At 39.4% G+C, this 19,979-nt stretch overlaps 1 protein-coding gene across 13 annotated transcripts in view; it reads left to right on the top strand.

Annotated features, from left to right (window-relative positions):
- The window catches only part of NPAS3 (neuronal PAS domain protein 3), an 845,028-nt gene that overhangs the window by 805,204 nt on the left and 19,845 nt on the right, over positions 1–19,979 (top strand). For all 13 annotated transcript variants that reach the window (XM_081290034.1, XM_081290035.1, XM_081290033.1 and 10 more), the window contains 2 exons: positions 13,366–13,559; positions 17,275–17,381. In XM_081290034.1, the coding sequence (XP_081146160.1) occupies positions 13,366–13,559; positions 17,275–17,381 (301 nt within the window). The remainder of the gene's footprint in view (positions 1–13,365; positions 13,560–17,274; positions 17,382–19,979) is intronic.

Below are 19,979 nucleotides of genomic sequence, written 5' to 3'. Positions count from 1 at the left end.
AAGGAGTTTCTGCAGAACTGCAGTTCATTCAAAAGACTGATCTGGGCTGGGTCTAAAAGCTCTTGGTGGAAGTCTGCATATGAGCAGTGTTGCTGATTACTTCATTAGAACCCTGTGCGCTTCAAGAGCCATATGCTTTCAAGTTTCTTTAAATGGTATTAGGGAAAAATATCCTCAAGGCATTATTTTTAAAGGGGACTTCAAACGTTCCCCAAGAAAAAAAAAGTGCAGCACGTTTGAACTCCGGGGGTTGCAGGAGAAATCTTACTTAGCAAGACTGTGAAAACCGAGCCTTCTTTTCAGTTTCAGGGTAAAGAAAGTGTTGGTCGCAATCAGGGAGAAATTTGAAAAGTGGATGGAGAAAGATGCAGAAAATCTCCAAATCCTTGAATCCTTACCATAAAATAGCAAAGAAGATGACTTGAGGAAGGAAGTTTTTAAAAAAATAGTTTTCATTTTTCTATTCAATGGAATCAGGAGAATTGAACACTCAGTCCCCATGTCTCACAGAATGCAAAAGTCTATAAATTCTTCCCATTTCATTCCACACAGGAGACACATCTAAAATGATTCCCCACTCCCCACATGGGTTACAGGGATTCACACTTTAACATTTTAAAGACCTGGAAAGCAAGGCCACAGGTAGGGGGGAAGTGATCCCTTCAGAGTTTCCCTGCAGAAGTTCTGTTCCAGAGGTCAAATCAAAGAGACGCTTCTCCAAGTTCAAACCCTCCTCTTTTAAAATAGATCCCAACCTGATCTCGTTTAATGCATTGATGTCTGGTTTCTTAGGCATTATGGTTGCAGTATTACATATCAAAAGGACTCTTGAGAAATTCTCTCGAATTGATAATTCTAATTTCTTATGTATAACTACTCTATATTCACTCAGAGGACAGCTACATTGTATGCTAAACCATGAATCGTAAAAATTGGTCCCTTTGTATGTAGGTTTGTATTAAATTGAGATGCTCTCCTTTATTTCCCTGTTTGTTCCCACACTTGAGTTCCTGGTGTCAGTTTATATTTGGCTTCTTGAGCATATTAAAGTTGTTCTAGTGCTTATGATGTTTTTGCCAAGAGCACACTTGCAGCAATCTGCACTAAAACAGTCTTTGTGCCAATTACTTCAAAAAGTATTCTTTAAAATAAAAAGGGGAGGGGGGCTCTTTTTTTACTTTTTTTTTAGGGAACTTTCAGGTTATAGTGTGATGGCTTCCATTTTAATTTTTAAAGTCAGTCTACTCAAAATGATGACTTCTATACTGTCTGGACTGCGCATCTTTGTATTTTGAGGCTTTTTTTTTAAGCCTTCCCACAAAATGGAAATCCTGATAAAGACATACAAATAGTAGCAGGAATCGGTGATATGGAGGAAACTGCTGTCGCTACTGACACTCCACCCTCATCTGTTTAAGCAGCTTTGGGAAGGAAACTGCTAGAAGCTTGTTAAAGAGTTTCCAAATGTGTGACTGTAAATGACTATCTCTAATCATGGCTGCATAAACCAAATGCAGCAAATGAGCTGGGGACACGCACAAAAATCACACGAGGGGGGTTTGAATTGCATATATGGAATGGATAATAACCCATGTCAGAGCCCTGGGGTCTTTTGAAGGTTAAAATCCTAGGTTTGATCAGTCACTTACAGATATAGATATAGATACACATGTAGATATAGATGTAGATATAGATATAGACACATTTGAAAAAATAAGAGGAAAATGGAAGGAAATACATCCTCTGAAATGCTCTAATGAATGATTGAAAAAGTATTAGGAAAGTGATCTTTTTTAGGTTTGATGATTAAGGAGTTTTATGGCTACATTTGGGGAATATTGTAGTTAAAAAAAATTTGTTTAAGGAACATATGACCCACCTGATAGCTTTAAATAATTTCAGTGATCAGAAATATAATTATAAGGGGCTGGGATTGTGGCTCAGTGGTAGAGTACTTGTCTTGCATGTATGAGGCACTAGGTTCGATTCTCAGCACCACATAAAAATAAAAATAAAGGTTCACACACAACTAAATATATATGTATGTATATATACATATATATATAGAAATGCAAATATAATTATTATTTGCATTTTTCCTTCAAAGGGATGGCTAGTTTAAAAAAATATTCCACTCAGGAGACAGCTAAACTGCCCCTCCCTGAGAACTGTTCTTGCCTTGATTCTGTAACTCTGAAACTAAGGAAGGGAGAGGTTGCTGGCTTCTATATCTCAGAAGTTATTCCTAAAGAGTTTCATTTATTATACAAATACAATCACAGCATACAGTCCAAGCACTTTGGACTGGAGGAGGGGGTGAAGGAGGCTGCCTGAATGCAGTGCTGCCTCAACATTTTCTCTCAGCACCAGAATGCTCTCTAGACCCACCATCTTCATAAAAAAAGAGCGTTCAGCCCATGGCGCACAGCTGTCTTTGGACATTTGTTGCATTTTTTATAGTTTAGAGTGTCTGTACAAAATTCTGCCAGCAAACTCAAGAGAAACAAAAGCAGAGGGACTAACTTATAACAAAACTGATTGTTAAACTCTAGAAATTTAAGTAAAACACACAAAGATGTTATGCAAGGATGAGAAATATTTCCTTGCATGTATATATTTCCAAACATATCATATATTATATCTTTCCTTATAAGAGCCCATGGGTTCCTAGGAAATTATATCAAAATACTGTAGTATTTCTTGCTGGGTAGAAAGCATAGGAGGTGGGAGATGGGAGTAGGGAGCCAGTTTTTATTCCTTGCCTGGCATGGGGCTAGTTCTGAATCTTCTTTGTTTCCCCGAGTTGTTAGCAAATACAATCGCAGTCTGTTACATTGAGAACTGCCTCCCTACCCTCAAGACAGTGGCACTAAGCCACCAGGGGCCTCGGAGGGACTTGAGGGGTGATACCCCCTCCTTCACATCAAATGATAGAGGAATAAAAAAAGTTGCCCTCTACGGTGGTACAATGGTCCTCTGTCCTTCTCTAGGAGACTTTAATAAAGTAACTGAATCAAACGAAATTTGATCAGATGTGTATAGTTCAGCCTTCTTGCTTTGCCCCTTAACAATTTATCGAGGTGTTTCTACCATGGTCCTGTATTATTAAATGATATTTGAAGTGTTCCACTCTCAGAGAAAATGTGGTTTATATCCTTGGCATACATTTACATAATCTCGTTAAGGAGATCTCAGCAGCTTAGTTAAACTATCCCAATAAAAAATCTTATCTTTAGTAGAAGAAAGACTACTTTCTCCAGAGGGAACAGGAAGCAAATATGAGGTCTGGGCCCATTTTGAGAAACTAAAACTATAATTGTAGTTATATTTTTTAATGTTATGTGTTTGAAGTTTGTTAAAAGAGATGGATGAGAAGTAATTGTTATGTTAGGAGGACACAGTCATGTAAGAAGAGAATGCTGTGTCTAATGTATATTAAACATGGGTTTTTAAAAATAATTTTTTATCTGTTGCCTTAGAAAATATTTCTGCATCGAAAAAAAAAAAATAGATAAAACAAGGGTGATGAATTACCAGCAATCTCTCAGCTCCCCACTGGAGCCATCAAATTAAGGGTTAACCTCCCAGGATCCCCTGAATTAATCAGGAGCTGAGCCAGGGGTAGGCCCAGCGAGGGGGAGGGGATTGGCAGAGCTCAGCCTCCCCCAGGAGGCTCCCAGCACAACAGTGCAGCCCACTATGGCGTGGCCACTGAGAGAATGCAAACCTTCTCACAAAGAAAGGAGCAGGCACCGGAAACATGCCCAGATCCTACGGTAGCCCAGGCCTCCTGCTTATCATGCGCCACTCCTCCATTTTCAAAGAACCCAAAGGCAACCCGTTATATTCCACAGAGTAGAACACTATTTTCAGTACAGATTTAATTGTAAATATATGTTCATCTTCCTTTTCCTGTTTGGAAGGCAGTCTGTGATGTGCCTCTGGGTGGTCTTTATTAAGATCTCTAGATTCATTCAACTGCCCTGCAGAGAGAAGTTGCAGCTGAGTAGTCGATATGACCTGCCAACCACTGCCATTCAGAGCACTTGGATGGTCTGGTAGAATCTAGATTCCCAGGCCCAACCTAAATTTAGAGAATATGAAGTTGTGCAGATGGGCCCTAGGAATCCACATTCTTTATAAGCTTTCCACGTGATTTTTGTGTACATCCTGATTTAAGAACCATTAGAACCCTGGAGGTTGATTTTGTTTATCTCGGTTTTAAAGAAGTCTCTGAAATCAACACTAGGTGGTTCATGCTTTCCATTCAAAGAACGGAATACATTTTCCCTCTTGCACCAGGCCTGTTAGCCATTGTAGGTGTTTGCATGCCGACCCAATTAAGTGGACTTCATCTGTAAGAGTAGGAATGCCCAGGTTCACACACAAGCTTGTGCCTGTTTTCCTTCAGGATCTCAGTACTTCAGTGAGAGCAGAGAAATCAGCCTGGTTTCCTTCCTTTTCCTCTGCCTTCCTCATTCTGGAAAGCCCTTTTGTACCGCTTCAATTTTGTCTGTTTCCTGAATCAGACCAAGCATCAAAGAGTATGCCCCATGACATTGCTCTCCTGTCTACTTCATTTCCATTCAAACCAAATGGAAGATCATGGGGTCCCTAAGAACTAACACTTCCTATGTAATTATAGCCCTGTTATCCAACAAGATAGGTTTCTGTCAGGATTCTTCTTTCTTAACTTTGGCCAGAACTCTCCCTGGTACCCAGTCTCATCTCCTCTCTTCTCTACCACCAAAGCTGCCCTCAAAATGAGCCCATCCAAAACTCTGACACTCTCAGTAATTCTTACTGGTCTTGTACCCTTGAGAGCTGAATCTTACCCCCATACTGCCTATCCAGTATTGAAGATCTCTGATCTTCATAAGGAAATTCTTTGTATCAAACTCCCAGAAAGAATCTTACATACATTTGCTTCCTGAGTTCATAGCTATTAGGTGAGGACCACCTCTCTTGTTGCAACCCCTTGGCCTGGGAGGAGGTCTACCTCATCACCCACTCCCTGTCAGCATCTCCTTTCCTCCTGAATCTTGCCTCCCTCAGTCAGCTTTGCCTTCAGAAGCCAATTTTCCCATTCTCTCTTTTTCTTAGCCCCTGTTGTTAAAGTCCCATTGTGATGATGATGAAGCCTACAGTTTTCCTTCTAAAGTCAACTTCCAGAACTAAAATCTGAGCTCAGGGAAAAGAAAGGGAAATGATATTCTGCTATTCTTCTGCCTCTCCAAGGGCGGTCACAGGCCCTTTTCTCAGGGGTGCTTGCTTCTGTGGACAAGCTGAGGTTTAGGATTGTTGTTTATTTGTTTGTTTGTTTGTTTTCAGACCTTGTACAAAGACCTAAGTGGAAAGAGTCAGACAGAGATAGCTAAAAGACCTATTGGAACAAAGTCTCCAACCTATGAATATGGCCTAAATTCTAGAAAACATACTCCCTGAGAATCAGAATGAAATAATAGATATAAGGTTGATAGTCTCATGCTGATTTAGATTAAGTTGTTATGCTGCAGGCTAGATGTTTGGGTTCATAAGACCCATCTAAGCCCTTATCTTTCAACAGGTTTAGGGCCACCTTAAAGCTCTTCTAAATAATTAGCTGACTCTCCCATGTGAGCTAGAGATTGAATGATCTGTATGCTAAACCAGACTTCTTCAGGGGGAAAAAAGAAAAGAGACCAGAGTGCCAGGAGGAAGGTTAATTTTTAAGGTAAATTTGTATTCCCTTAAAGGACAAGTGAAAAATCTCTGAAGATAGATATTCTAAACCCAGGGAATCTATAGGTTTTTTTTTTTTTCTTGAGCCTACAGCCCTTTCTGTTCCCCTAGTTGCCTAACCTTATTCTGTGCTTGACATTATATGTGGAAAATAATGCACATAATACTTGGCACTGCCTTTTGATAACAAAAAACGTTTCCTATTAGTAGAACTGAGATTTATTCATAAAAGAGAGGAGAATAGCTTCCAGATGTACTCTTCCATCATGGGCCTTCTCTCCGTAAGTATTGACAGAGGGGAGGTTGTATCAAGGTCTTTGTGATGGGCTTGTTTATAATGAGAAGATACTGGGGGAGCACACCTAAGTGTGTATCACCAACAGGCACGTGAAAGGAGCATATGGCAGGAAGAGAAATAGATATTTGTCCAAGCGGCATGGCTTGTTAACACTCCCACACTCGTCCTTAACTGTGCAGACATGCAATCACAGCACCACATACAGCTCCTTGCTGGATCAGAGAAAACTAAGTCAAACCATGATTTTTTTTTTTTATTATGAGTGAGACAATCAAATCATGATAATTTGGACATCTTTTTTTTTTCTCAAAATGGTGGGATTTCAACCCAGAAATTCTTCACATCCTGTTTCATGATGCTGGCATCCAGACAGTTGCTGTGTAAGGAATTTAGAAAAATATGAGCTTTAGCATTTTTGTACATCTCTTTATGATAAGACAAGAACACTGAAAGGAAGTGTGCCAATTGAGCTCTTATATAAAGTTGAGCTCAGGAGCAAAGAATGTCTTAGTTCAGAAAGCTCTTTTGAAGAATATCTGTAGATTAGCCTTAACACCAAACCAAGATGAACCTTTAGAACACAGAGGCAGTTTTTACCTAGCTTTGACGAAAACCAAAGCATGGTTCCAACTCAGAATGCACAAAATCCCCATGAATGAATTCTTAAAATAAACTGCATTTGTCAACTGGCTTCTGCCCCACCACGGGGGTATAAAAATAGAGGAGAAAAATGCTACAACACAGTTAAAGCCCCTCCATTGAGCATTTGGTTATATAATACTCTAGAAGCTATCATCACCTATTTCTTTTCCACCACTTTGTATCTAATGAAATATTACCCTGGCCAAGCTAGATGACCAGAACCAGGACTGAAATCAGAAGTCCTGTTTCTCAATTCAGTGGTGTTGCTGCCCTCCAATATTCCTTTCATTTTAAAGCAGCTGTATTATTTTTATAGTTTCATGACTCTTGACATAGTATAAGAATTTAGGCTTATATATTTGTATTCACAGTCATCTCCCATCCACCTACAAAACTTTAAAAGGAAGCCATACCCATTTATTGGGATGTTACCACTAGGATTGGCAATGGTATGACAAGCTTGGCATTTGTGTTAGAATGTAACAGTAGATGAAGAAAGAAGACCCCCAGTGGCTAGGGATATAGCTCAGGATAGAGAACTTGTTTAGTAGACAGGAAGTCCTGGGTCAGATCCCCAGCATGGAAAAAGAAAATCAAGACCCTCCCCGCCCCACTCCCCCAGTGAATGCCTGAAACTTCAAGTAGTACCAAATCCTGTATGTGCTATTTTTTTTCCTATACATACATATCTATTAGAAAGTTTAATTTATCTATCAGGCACAGCAAAAGATCAACAACAAAATGGAACAATTGTAACATTACATTATAATAAAAATTATGTGAATACAATCTCTCTCTCTCTCTCTCTCTCTCTCTCTCTCTCTCTCTCTCTCTCTCTCTCTCTCCACCTTATTGTACTATACTATTTTTTTCTGACCATGGTCATCTGAAACTACACAAAAACAAAACCACAAGAGAGGACTACTGCGGTTGTTACAGAGCAAGAGAACCTCAACTTAGAGGAAAACAAACAACAACAAGAAAAAGAACCCATAAGTTGCCTTAGGCTTCAGGTACTCAAAGGGACAAAAAAAATGCCTTTGGCACTCTTTTCTTGTCTGTTTTTCTCCATTGAGAATTTCATTGCATTTCTTGATTTTAACTATTACCTCCAGAAAAGAAAAGGGAAAAAAAAAACTTTCAAAAGTATAGCTTCTGCTATCATCTCTTTAGTGCCCAATTCTTGTTTTCAACGACTCCATGGACATCCTCTCCAGGATGTCCCTAGGCTGGTCACTACCCATGGGAAATCATCTTAGACCCCACCCTGGTCAACAGTTCCTTCATTCCCAATTACCATTTAATCTACTGTCATATCATACTATGACACAGGCTCAAAAATCATGGTGCTGTCTCTCTTCACTGGTCCCACTGCCAATTTCTGTGAATTGAACCTGCCATTTTGGGCCCATCTCTGTCTCCTCTACTGCTGTCACCAACTGAAATGCTATTGTTTCCTCTGTTCTAGGTCTTCAATCTGAAAACCCTTTCTCCATTCTATGATTTGATCTTATGTCAACAATATAATGCCAGTTTCACATAGCCTTCCTGATCCATTCAGCTGAAAGTATTTTCTTCCTAGTCCAAACACATGAAAATGTCAGGAAAATCTTATTCTATAGCTTGTTTATGGAACATAGTTATTAGTTAACAGAATAGTCTTTGTTGAGTATGTACTATGTGTCAGACATATACCTAGGCACCTTATATACCTTTTCATTTTATCCTCTCGGCAGCCCTGTAAGACCTGGGAAAAAAATTTAAAAAAATTTTTTTTAGTTTTCAATGGGCTTTTATTTTATTGATTGATATGTGGTGCCGAGAATCGAACCCAGTGCCTCACACATGCTAGGCAAGCACTCTGCCACTGAGCCACAACCCCAGCCGGGAAAAATTTTTTACATATGCAAATATTGATGCCAATGTTCCACTCCCTGGGATCTTAATTTAATTGACCTCAGGTATAACCTAGGGTGATACCTGTGTATAGTCAAGGTTGAGAACCACAGATGTAACTCCAAAGCCATCAGCCAAGTGTTCTTAAACAATATGCATCACCTCTAAAGCTTTAAAACACAAATAAATGCTGAATTCCAGTGCTATCAATTAGAATCTTTGGGGATACAGTCTGGGAATCCACATGTTAACAAAGCTTTATAAGGGACTGTCACATAGCCTGGACTGAGAACCACTTTCTTGATCAGACACTGCACCACCTCCCTCTTAGGACTGTGTTACAAGAAATTACAACTGTCTTGCCCTTCTGTAGAGTCTGAACTCTTTGAGAACAGATTTATATTTTATTCACCTTGGTCAGCACTCCAGCACCCAACAAGATCTCTTACACATGATGCATTTTAGATACTAAAGAACCAAGAACATATCTTTTGTTAATCTTATTAAGAAAACAAAGAACATCTTTGCAGAGTACTATTGGCCCTCCTTATCCATGGGTCCCCCATCCAGGATTCAGATGGAAAATGTTCCGGGGATGGGAGGGTGGGGGAACTGCATCTGTACTGAACATGTACATTTTTTCTTGTTATTTTTCCTAAACAATACAACAGAACAACGATTTTCATGACATTTACATTGTACTGTGTATTACAAGTAATGGAGAGATGGTTTAAAGTCTATGGATGCAGTCACATGCAAATACTGCACTATTTTATAAAAGGGAGTGGAGCATTGTGGGTCTTAGTATCCATAGGCAGTCCTGGAACCAGTTCTCACATATGCTTTTTAATCTCTGATATACTGACCTGAAAACTAAGCAAGTCATCTTAGCTCTCAGATCATCACAGCCACCTGGCTATTAAGTGCCAGGATTAGGATTCAAACCCAGGTTCTCCTAATAATACTCTTTCTTCTACTTTCCAAGCCTTAAAAGCAACTACAGAATGAAAAATTCAGCTATGTGCATATTTGGATACATGCTGCCAGATATGTTTCTAAAATTTGATCATAACCTGTCACATGAGGAAAAGGGCTCTGTTGGCACTATGAAATCCATTTGGAAAAAAAAAATGTTAGTTTAAACCTAAAAATTAATTGTGGGATCCAACAGATTTCCTTTCTTTTCTTCGTTCCCATCCTCCCTTACCCCCTAACATACAGCCAGACACTCTTCTTTCATTGTTCTTTGACATTTCTTAACAACTGTCTAGTTACTGCATTGGAAATTTCTTGAGGTTTTTGTTTTGTTTTGTTTCTTCTTAGTTTGTGCTGTTTCTCAGACTTTTCAAATAACCTGAGCTTCTGGTAATAAATGAAATTTTTGAAGATTCCTAGTACCAGTTACCTAAAGTAATAAATTGGTATCTGATATATATTTCTGTTTCATTCAATATGAATAAGCACATAAATGCATACAGGTATAAAGTCATGATGATTTTTCAAATAAGACATGGAAACCTAAGTTCCAGTTCATTTGCCATTTCCAATCTATGGGACTTTGGACAGGGAATGAACTTTCCAGAACCTCTTTCCTCGCCTACAAAATGAAAAATAAAGGGACCAGGATGAGCACACCTATAATCCCAGCAGCTTGGGAGACTGAGGCAGGAGGTGGAGAGTTCAAAGCCAGCCTCAGCAACAGCGAGGCACTAAGCAACTCAGTGAGACCCTGTATCTAAATAAAATACAAAATAGGGCTGGGGATGTGGCTCAGTAGTCGAGTGCCCATGACTTAAATCTGTGGTACCCCTTGCCCCCCCCCAAAAAAGAGAGGGATAGACCCTCTCAGATTTTCTTCCAAATAGGAAATGTTATAATCCTTTAAAATAATAAGGCATTTATTATTAGGTCTTCAGCCAACACTATATTAATATTTGTTCCTTTTTTGCTTAATATCTTTAAAGGCAAACAGAGACATTGTTTATTTTTTTATTGATTTTATTTTTTTGAATACACGACAGTGGAATGCATTACAATTCTTATTACACATATAGAGCACAATTTTTTATATCTTTGTATATAAAGTATGTTGATGCCAATTCATGCCTTTATACATGTACTTTTTTTGCATTACAATTCTTATTACACATATATACCATAATTTTTCAAATCTCTGTTTGTATATAAAGTAGGTTGACACCCAATTCGAGTCTTCATACATGTACTTTGGATAATGATGTCCATCATCCTTGCTAATCCCCTGCCCCCTCCCTTTCCCTCCCACCCTTCTTCCCTATCTAGAATTTATCTAATCCTCCCATGCTCCCCCTCCTTACCCCACTATGAGTCAGCCTCCTTATATCGGAGAAAACGCTCGGCATTTGTTTTTTGGGGATTGGCTAACTTCACTTAGCATTATCTTCTCCAATGCCATCCATATACCTGCAAATGCCATGATTTTATTCTCTTCTAATGCTGAGTAATATTCCATTGTGTATATATGCCACATTTTTTTATCCATTCATCCACTGAAGGGCATCTAGGTTGGCTCCACAGTTTAGCTATTGTGAATTGTGCTGCTGTAAACATTGATGTGGCTGTGGAGGCATTGCTTAAAAATCGTAGAATTCTTTACGGTTTATAGTGTTCACTGCCATTATCTCCTGTGATTTTCATTACGTAACTACAAAATAGTCAATATTATCCCCATTTCACAGAAAAGGAAATTGAGACACAGAGGGGCTCCCAGGGTAACAGAATCAGAAACTTACAAGTTTAGACCCCTAGTGGACCCCACTTTGACCCCCTCCAATACCACAATAGCCACAGGCACAGAGGTTGAGCAAACCTGACCAGCCAACAGCTCCCCTATGTTTGCCTTCCCCAAATGTGTTCCAGCCCAGCCACCTTTAAATTGCTTTGGAATAGAATACCAAGTGGGGATTTATTTAGCATATCATTTCTGGGTGTGTGTTTTCCTGAGCATTTATAGATCTGTATGTTTCCAAGAAGCTGAGTTTTCCTGATAAAACAAGACAGATCATGATAAATGAGCAGCTATGTAAGCCTAGCTGGGAGGAGGACCAGGACGGCAACACCCCTCCTGTGAAGTTAATCCCGTTTCTTTTAGCTATTTCTTTATTAGTTAATGAGGTCTTGCAAAAATGTGTGTCTGTGATGGTGTTTTAGCATCCTTGCCTCTAGGAACGTTTTCAAATATTCATAAAGTAGCTCATCTGACCAAAGCGTAAAGCAAAGGTGCATTAAGTATGAATTCAGTCAACTTCAAATGTGGGTGGTCGAAAAGCTGCTGCTGAAATAACCTAAATAATCCTCCTCGTTGGTGTTTCCAGATCCGCAGCTCTGGGCGCAAATGTGAAGGGTGACAGGGAAGAGGTATTATTTAGAACAGCTAGGACTCTGAAGGGCAGCCCCGTAGGCTTTGATCCTGCTTCCTGACTGACAGTAGTGTGGCTTGCTTTTGGAAAACAGAATAACTTAAGAGAAACAAAAATAAAACGCGAAAGGAATTGCCAGTGAAGCCTCTGGGAAGGAGAGCAGACTCTAGAGCATATTGTTGAGGCGAGGCAAGAGAAACCTCCTTCCCATTTTGGTTCCTTATGGCATAGAGGGAAAAGTAGAAATTCGATAGATGGTTTGGTGCTCAGTGATGCATTTGGGGAGCAAAGCAAATGTGGAAACTCAGCTACTAAACTGAGCTCCATGGTACAGTGAACCACGGCAATTACCTCTATGACCTGGTTTGGGAGGACTCGTGTAGTGGCAGGGTCCTCAGGACATAGCTAGAGTCTCTCTCTCTCTCTCTCTCTCTCTCTCTCACACACACACACACACACACACACACACACACACATACACACACACCCTCCAAGACTACACACATGCACTCCACTCATTATCTCAAAGTATAGACACACAAATTCTTCCTATTTTTTACCCTTTTATGATTTTGTTTCCCCAAAAACATCATTTCAGGAAGTTGACACTATGGCTTTCCTTCTATATGCAGTTTACAAGGAAAGGTTTGGTGGTCTGGGTGACCTGGGTTTTATTTGATATTCTTTGGCTAAAAAATAAAAAATGACAGCCCAATATTCTCCCTCTGGTTTCTGGAAAAGTACCTCTGAGCTGCCACCAAAATGGTGCAAGTTTTGCAGTATGACCATCCCTAGCTCAAGGAATGAATCATAGACCAACACCCTTCCTCCCACCCCCGGGCATTGCAATATATTGCTGTGTTCCTGATAACTCAGTGCCGCAAAATATCCTTGGGGAAAAAATAATCATGTCATAACCCCTAAATTTTTTATCTCTTGGAGTCTTTGCCTTTTACAATATCAAGACCTGGATGAAGGTAAGCTCTGAACCACCCTTTTGAAAGGAGATGACCATGTAATCCTTCTCAGTACAAATTTGGAGAGAAATTATTAAGAAGGGCTGATAATGCAAATGTTTCCTTCTGCAGCTCAGTTTCACATTTTGGTCATTTCATCTGGTTATGAGTTTCTCCTAAATGTAAAAACAACCAAACAAAAAAGGTCCTTAAAAAAAAAAAAGCAACAACTCTGTAATAATACTGCCTTGAGAAATTTTCAGAGTATATTATTATTTCTCTTTTGTCTCTTGCCATGGGGACATTGAGGGCACACTGACAGTCATTATGATTATAAAAGATAGACACTAATGTTGGTTGTTCCAGATGTAATTTTGCATTTCTCAGAAGAAATAACTATTACATCTAGGATGGAAATTTGACTGGTGTCCTGTACTTAATGTTTTTCTTCCAGGTGATTCACATAACAGGTCGGCTACGCCTGAGAGTGTCGCTGTCCCATGGGAGGACCGTCCCCAGCCAAATCATGGGTCTTGTGGTTGTGGCTCATGCCTTGCCTCCCCCAACGATCAACGAAGTCAGAATTGACTGCCATATGTTTGTCACTCGAGTAAATATGGACCTCAATATCATTTACTGTGAAAATAGGTACTTTGTTTTTGTTTTCATTTGTCCTGTTGCACATTGCTCATTGGTGAGGGTCTGTGTTTTCAGCAATCTGAAGGATTTTACTCTCCCAGTGAGGCTCATTAAAAATCCTGATCTTAGTTTTAATGGCTGCTTGGACTGACACCAAACATGCTTTTTATTTAAAATTTATATGGCTGCCCTGATTTACATTAGGGACAACAATTGAATGAATTAGGATACCCAAACATCCATCCACTATAGTGAATGGATGAGAACCCAAGAACAGAGCAGGGCTGGGGCATTGTTGGATTGACAAAATGATGCAGTAAAAGGTATCTCCTGGTGCCTCCGAGAAGCCCACCTCAACTAGTTCAAGGGCCCAGCATCATGATGGTGAGTGTTCACACAGAAATTAAGCCCAGAGGACAAATTAGAAGTTGAGGCCCCCAGAGGAAAAGCAATGCAAAAGGAATCTGCAACACTATTGAATACAACTTTATCATCCTGAGGATTTCACTAAATTAAGAAAAGATGAGTCATCACATGAATGAGTTGGCAGTTCTTCCTTAAGACTGAGCTTTTATAAAAAGACTTTTCACCTCTGGTTAAAAAGTTCACTTTTTCCATTAAGCACAAAGCAAGGGACAGGAAACTGGGACAGTGCCCCTTCAGACCTTTCACCTAGAAGTCACCAGCCCATCATCAGACTGATTTGAAGAGAGAATCACAGGATGTGGGGAGAGCAGTGAAAAAGAGCCCACATCTCAGCTTTGAGAAGGTAGCATGGTGATCCCGGGCATCCCCTGGTGCCACGGGGAGAATCACAGGGTCAGTATGGGGAAGATGCTTTTGTCGCACAGATTGTTGTCAGGCTTGAAGGCAATATATATTCACTGAGCCCTCTAAGTGTCTTTGGAGGGGAAATGAAAGAGCAGAATGGTCAAGTGTCTTGAGTAATTGACCTCTCCAGAGGCTGACCCAGAGGAAGCTAGGCAGCCCCTGCATTCAGTCCGCAGGGAGGTGGCTACAGAAATCCAGATCAAGTTAGAAATTGCCTACCATTTCCATACAGGGTCTGATTCAGGGGAAGGAATTCACCAATTAGAAAAGAAGCCCACCTGAGCTGTGACTGTTCAATAGAGCAGAAGATAGCATGAACCTCTCACTATTTGATAAATAATTCTAAGTTTGCTTTTCAACTTTTATTAACATTTACTAGAATTTTTATCATCCATGACTATATACTTGGCTACGTCTAAGGTATTCTGGAATGGCCACAGAATATTAGAGAAGACAAGTTAGCCACAGTGATTAGCTAGAGTTGGCAAGTAATAATAAATACAGCTGACATTTAATGAACATTTACTACATGTTCAGCCATGTGCAAATCTAATCATCTGCACCATCTCATTTAAGCTTCAGGACAGTTCCATGAGGTAGGTGCTGCCAATGTCTCTATCACTCTTGGGAAATTTCAGCTTAGAGAGAAAGGATTTCTTGCCCTCGGCCAAGATTCAAAACCAAGTCTGCCAGATTCAAAAGACCATGCACTTGGCTACATTCTGTGGGGTCCAAATGGCAAGGGAGCAGTGAGAATAACCTCTGAGAGGGACTTTTCATACATAGACTCCATGAAAGAACACAATTACTGCCCTCAAAGCTGCTTAATTTTACCAAAATGTAGAATACTGGAGGAGATGCAGCCAAGAGAGGCAAATATGAAGTCAGAGGATGAATATATGATAACTCATTTGGTTGAGATTCACCATCTCCGGACCTTCCAAAAAATGGAGCCTCAGCTTATTTCCCAAATTTCCAGTGATTGCCCTATCCCAAAACATCACTTAATTTTCACTCCTGTGATCAATTGATTGATTCTTCTGACAAGTTCCATAGACCTGAGTGCCTCATGGTATCACTCCAGTAATTGAGATCATTTTCTATGACCTGCTTTTAGCTTTTCCTTTCCATTGAAAAAAAAATGCTTTCCACATCCCCATATTAGCCAATACAATACCGCATTATTTCCCAACTGAAGATGATAGTAATTATGAAAAAGGCCTGTATTAAAGGTAATTGCATATTTGATTGACAGAAAAGGCATACAGTGTGCTAGGCCCTATGCTGTGTTAATTTCATTCCTTTCCATAATCCCCTCTCCACCTTGTGGGGTTACTTGACAGATGAGGAAACTGAGGATCAGAGTAAAAGATGCCTCGGGATTTCTGGTCTGCTGCTTCCTGTGCATTTAAGAAGTCCTTGACCACTGAGCTGCTCACCTTCACCAGGGTGACAAGCACTGTTGTTTGAAGGATTTAATTTGAATAAAGGATAAACTAAAGAAATACCTTCCCTAAAGATGGAGTGGCTTTTTCCTGGGGTTTGCTATGTAATTAGGGAATTGTTAACTAGAAACTAGAGGTTGCTCCTTGAGCTGCAGACCATTCTTGTGCACTTTGCCTAGGACTGCCTCGGGCAAAGCTGACATCTAATGCTTTCAGAGGAGCTGGCAAATTCAGAAACACCAAGGAGGGTCTTTTAATGACATCCTTGTTCCCTCATTTGCAGAAAGGGAGTGCAAACCGCACTTGGAAGAACAGACTAATGATTTTAGGAAAACACCAACTTAATCTATTTTGTAGCACAAAACCACGGAATCCTTAGGAAACACTCCTCTTTATTTCTCCAATTAATCTTATTTCACTAAGAATTCTAGATGGACCAAAAATATTATTTAAATTGTGAGTCATTGAGAAATTTACTTACTGAGTATTGTATTTTAATTATATTCCATAGTATTTCGGTTTTGTTTTTCTTTCTTATTTTTTTGCCTTGGGGGCCAGATGTAACTCCCCAACAGTAATCTCATATGTTGCTTAAATGTGTCATTTCCGAAGATTTATTTTATATTTAAATAGATCAAATGTCATAAACCATTAAAATACACACACACACAAACACACACACACACACACACACACACAATTTGGGTTCTATTTTTTTGTGCTCTGCCTGAGGACATTGACGTCTGGACAATCAATGACAGGGGCTTACACACACGTACCATCCAGCACAAGCCTGGGAGAGCTGCTGAAATGGTTTAAAAGTTTCTGTGTGGAATCTACCACAAAGTACCAGTTAAAAGAGCCAGGAGTGAAAGCTGAGCTCCCAACTGACTAAGACTAAAAAAGATAATACCCCCAGGCATCTGTATGTCTCAGCATTTAAATTATATCCCTTGAAATGCCAATTTGGACTTTGTGCCAAGAAGCAGTTGAAGCCTTTTTTCATGGAAATACCCAATAGAAGACCAATCTGTTTAAATGAAAGGTGTCTCTAATCATTTGGTATAAACATAGCATGTTTTTATTTTATTATGTAACCTTGAATTATCTTGGCCTGTAATAAGGATCTTGCATTGTTACTGATTCTCAATAATTCCATGGAATTATGTTGTCTAAATGTGTATTCTAATGCCGGGGGGGAAAAAAAGAGAAGAAAAGAAAATCCTATCTAATTATTTAAATGTAATTGCTTGAACTAGCACATGTCCTGGTTTTGAAAAATTCTGTTATATGCCAAAGAAATAATCTTACCTATAAGGGGTTTTCCCTCCAAGTGCCATGTCCTCACCAGTACCTGACATGATGAAAGTACATCAGTAGATTTATTATCGGGCAGTCTCTTTATTTTTATTCTTTCCAAGTTCCATCCTGTGTCCTTCTCTTTGTAGGATTAGTGATTATATGGACCTGACCCCTGTAGACATCGTAGGGAAAAGATGCTACCACTTCATTCATGCAGAAGACGTGGAGGGCATCAGGCACAGCCACCTGGACTGTAAGTATCCCTGTGTGGGGGACGAACTGGGCTGTGTGGTGTTTTTAACCTTGAGTTAGACACTCTAGTATAGGAGCAAATTCAATGTCAAATTCTATCTACTGTATCTCTGGGCAGAACTTGCCTGCAAGGCTGCTCTCTGGCACACTCCCCTTCCAACACTGAACCATGTGCCTTGATATTGCACACCAGGGATTTAGGGAACACACTTGTTGCTAAGAGTGAATGGGTGCCGTGTATCACAGAAGCAGATGGCTCTTCAATTAATTGGGGAGGAAAATGATGTTGTTTCCTAAAAGGAAACATCAAGTTCTTTGTTGCCTGGAATTAGGAGGAAATGGAGAAAACTCGGGATCTTTGAAGGAAGCTCTAGATACCTTTTTGGAATGAGATAAGCCTGAAATTCAAACTTTAAAAATGAATATATTGCTCTTAGGATACTTTTGTAGACCATGTGTGTGAGGACCAGATGTATTTTCTCATTTGGGAATCTTAATTAAGGTCTAAATTCAGAAACCTGACACTGACAAAAAAGAACTTTGTCATCCTCTGTTATTATTTGGCAAACGTTATGCTATCTCTCTGGGATTTGATTTACAGCTTGAAGAAACACAATTCCTCAGGCACAGTGAGCTAGAGCAATTCGTTTCTTCCCATACAGCAAAGGTCTCCAACAAATATGTTTGATGCCATTCTTTCCCATCTACTTTTATCTCATTTTCAGTAGCTGGAATAATTTGAGAGTGCTGAAAATAAACTACTCTACCATTCACTATTGTGCACTTCTCCTAATTTTTCTGGTGTCTTGCCAACTAATAAACAGAGAAAGTATGCTTTCAAATTCTCGATTTTTTTCATTACTTGATATTGACATACTGGCTATTGCTTTTTTATGATTTAGCCTGCTAACAATGATTGAGTTCACTCTTTTAACTCATACACATGACTTCTAATTTTGAGTTCTTTTAATAACCTTAAACACATGAAAAACAAATAGAATGAGCTGATAATTCTGCACAGTAAAATACACTTCACATATTTAGCTATCATGCTGTGGAATAACTCCACAATGTCAAGTAGCACACAATTAGTAAAGCTGTAGGGGGAGGAAAAGGAGTGTTTTGATCCTGAAGAATTTTGATCCTAATCAGATTGAAATTTCAACGTTCTTGTAGTGCTTAATATCTTCAATCACACACACACAAAAAAAATCAAACTGATTCCAATGTCAGGTTTTGCATTCTGTGACTGAAAGAAAATGCTAAAATATACAAATGCATCTCACTTTGTACAATAAACATTAACATCATTTTAAAGTAAGATTGAGTCTAAAATTGTGTGATGGAATGTCTGATGTTTACCTAATTCTCGAACCAAAGCCAGCCCAGTAATAAAATGACAGAGCATGTAATAAGTCTTGGTTGTATAAACACTGGAAGAAACGGCAAAAAGCCAGCACAGCATCTTGCTTGTCCAAAGCCCTGGGCTATTACTAAAGGAGGCCCCCACTGTGTCTTGGTGGGAGAAGGTCATGGTGACATAGAATCAGTTCAAGAATAAGATAGAATTCTAAAACAAAGGGGTGGTTAAAAAATAAAACACATTAACTATTTAGCTTTTCTTCCTAGAGCTATTGGCACAATTCCTGGTTTTGTCCATGAAAGACAGATTTAAGACATCTGATAATACTTCTGATATTTGATAACTGTCTTAGGCTCTGGTTTATGGATAAAACCTAAAGACAAAAGGCTCATTCATATTTAGTAACTAAAAATATCATCTTTATCACTGGTATCTTTTTTCCCAGCATAGGCATCTGTAAATCCATAAGTGAATTTGTTTCTAGAATAAGGAACATAAAGGGGAATCTCAGCAGCACCAGGATTTGACAACTCTGATAAACCCAACCAAGACTTGAGACCGTGTACTTCCCACTGGGTGAACACCAGACACCTGGTAGTTCACTGGATTTCAACATAAAGAATCACTAGAATCATGTTATTGATGCCAACGTGGTGGGTTAGTGAAATTATTCTGGGATTCTAAAACCAAGAGAGTTTCAGGGCCCCTTCTTTCCCAATGTGACCAAAGACCTCTGTGATTTCTTTTCTTTAAGCCCAATTTCATTGATTCTTCAGGTCAAATTGACCAAATCAGCATTTCAAGGCTTGAATTTTAAACCACTCATATTAGTAATTATTTGGGCACCTTTCCCTCTCTATCACCTTTCTGATCTCCATCACTCAGAGAGTGCTGACCTAGAGATGAGCAGTCGTGACCTGAGAGTCACTTGCTCATTACCCAGAGCATCTGTGTCACCCTTGAATTATGAGAGGTTTCAGCACAACCATCTACCAATCTACCTCTCTCTGTAGCTGGAAAAATAGAAGGCTAAGCCAAACACAGACGCAGGCTCTGCATTTCTCTTTATTCCCATTTAATCCTGTCTTTTGTCTATACTAGGAGCTGAATCTGTCTTGACACATCCACAGGGTTCTTCCTGGGTCAAATCAGCAACAATTCTCTAAAACCTTAAAGAGTGGCCTAGAGTGTAAAGGGGGACGGGAGGAACTCTCTTTCTCCTTGTGACATTACACT

Source organism: Spermophilus citellus, assembly GCF_964194105.1.
Source record: "Spermophilus citellus genome assembly, chromosome: 4".
Lineage (NCBI taxonomy): Eukaryota > Metazoa > Chordata > Mammalia > Rodentia > Sciuridae > Spermophilus > Spermophilus citellus.
This window is presented reverse-complemented; position numbering and strand designations above follow the sequence as displayed.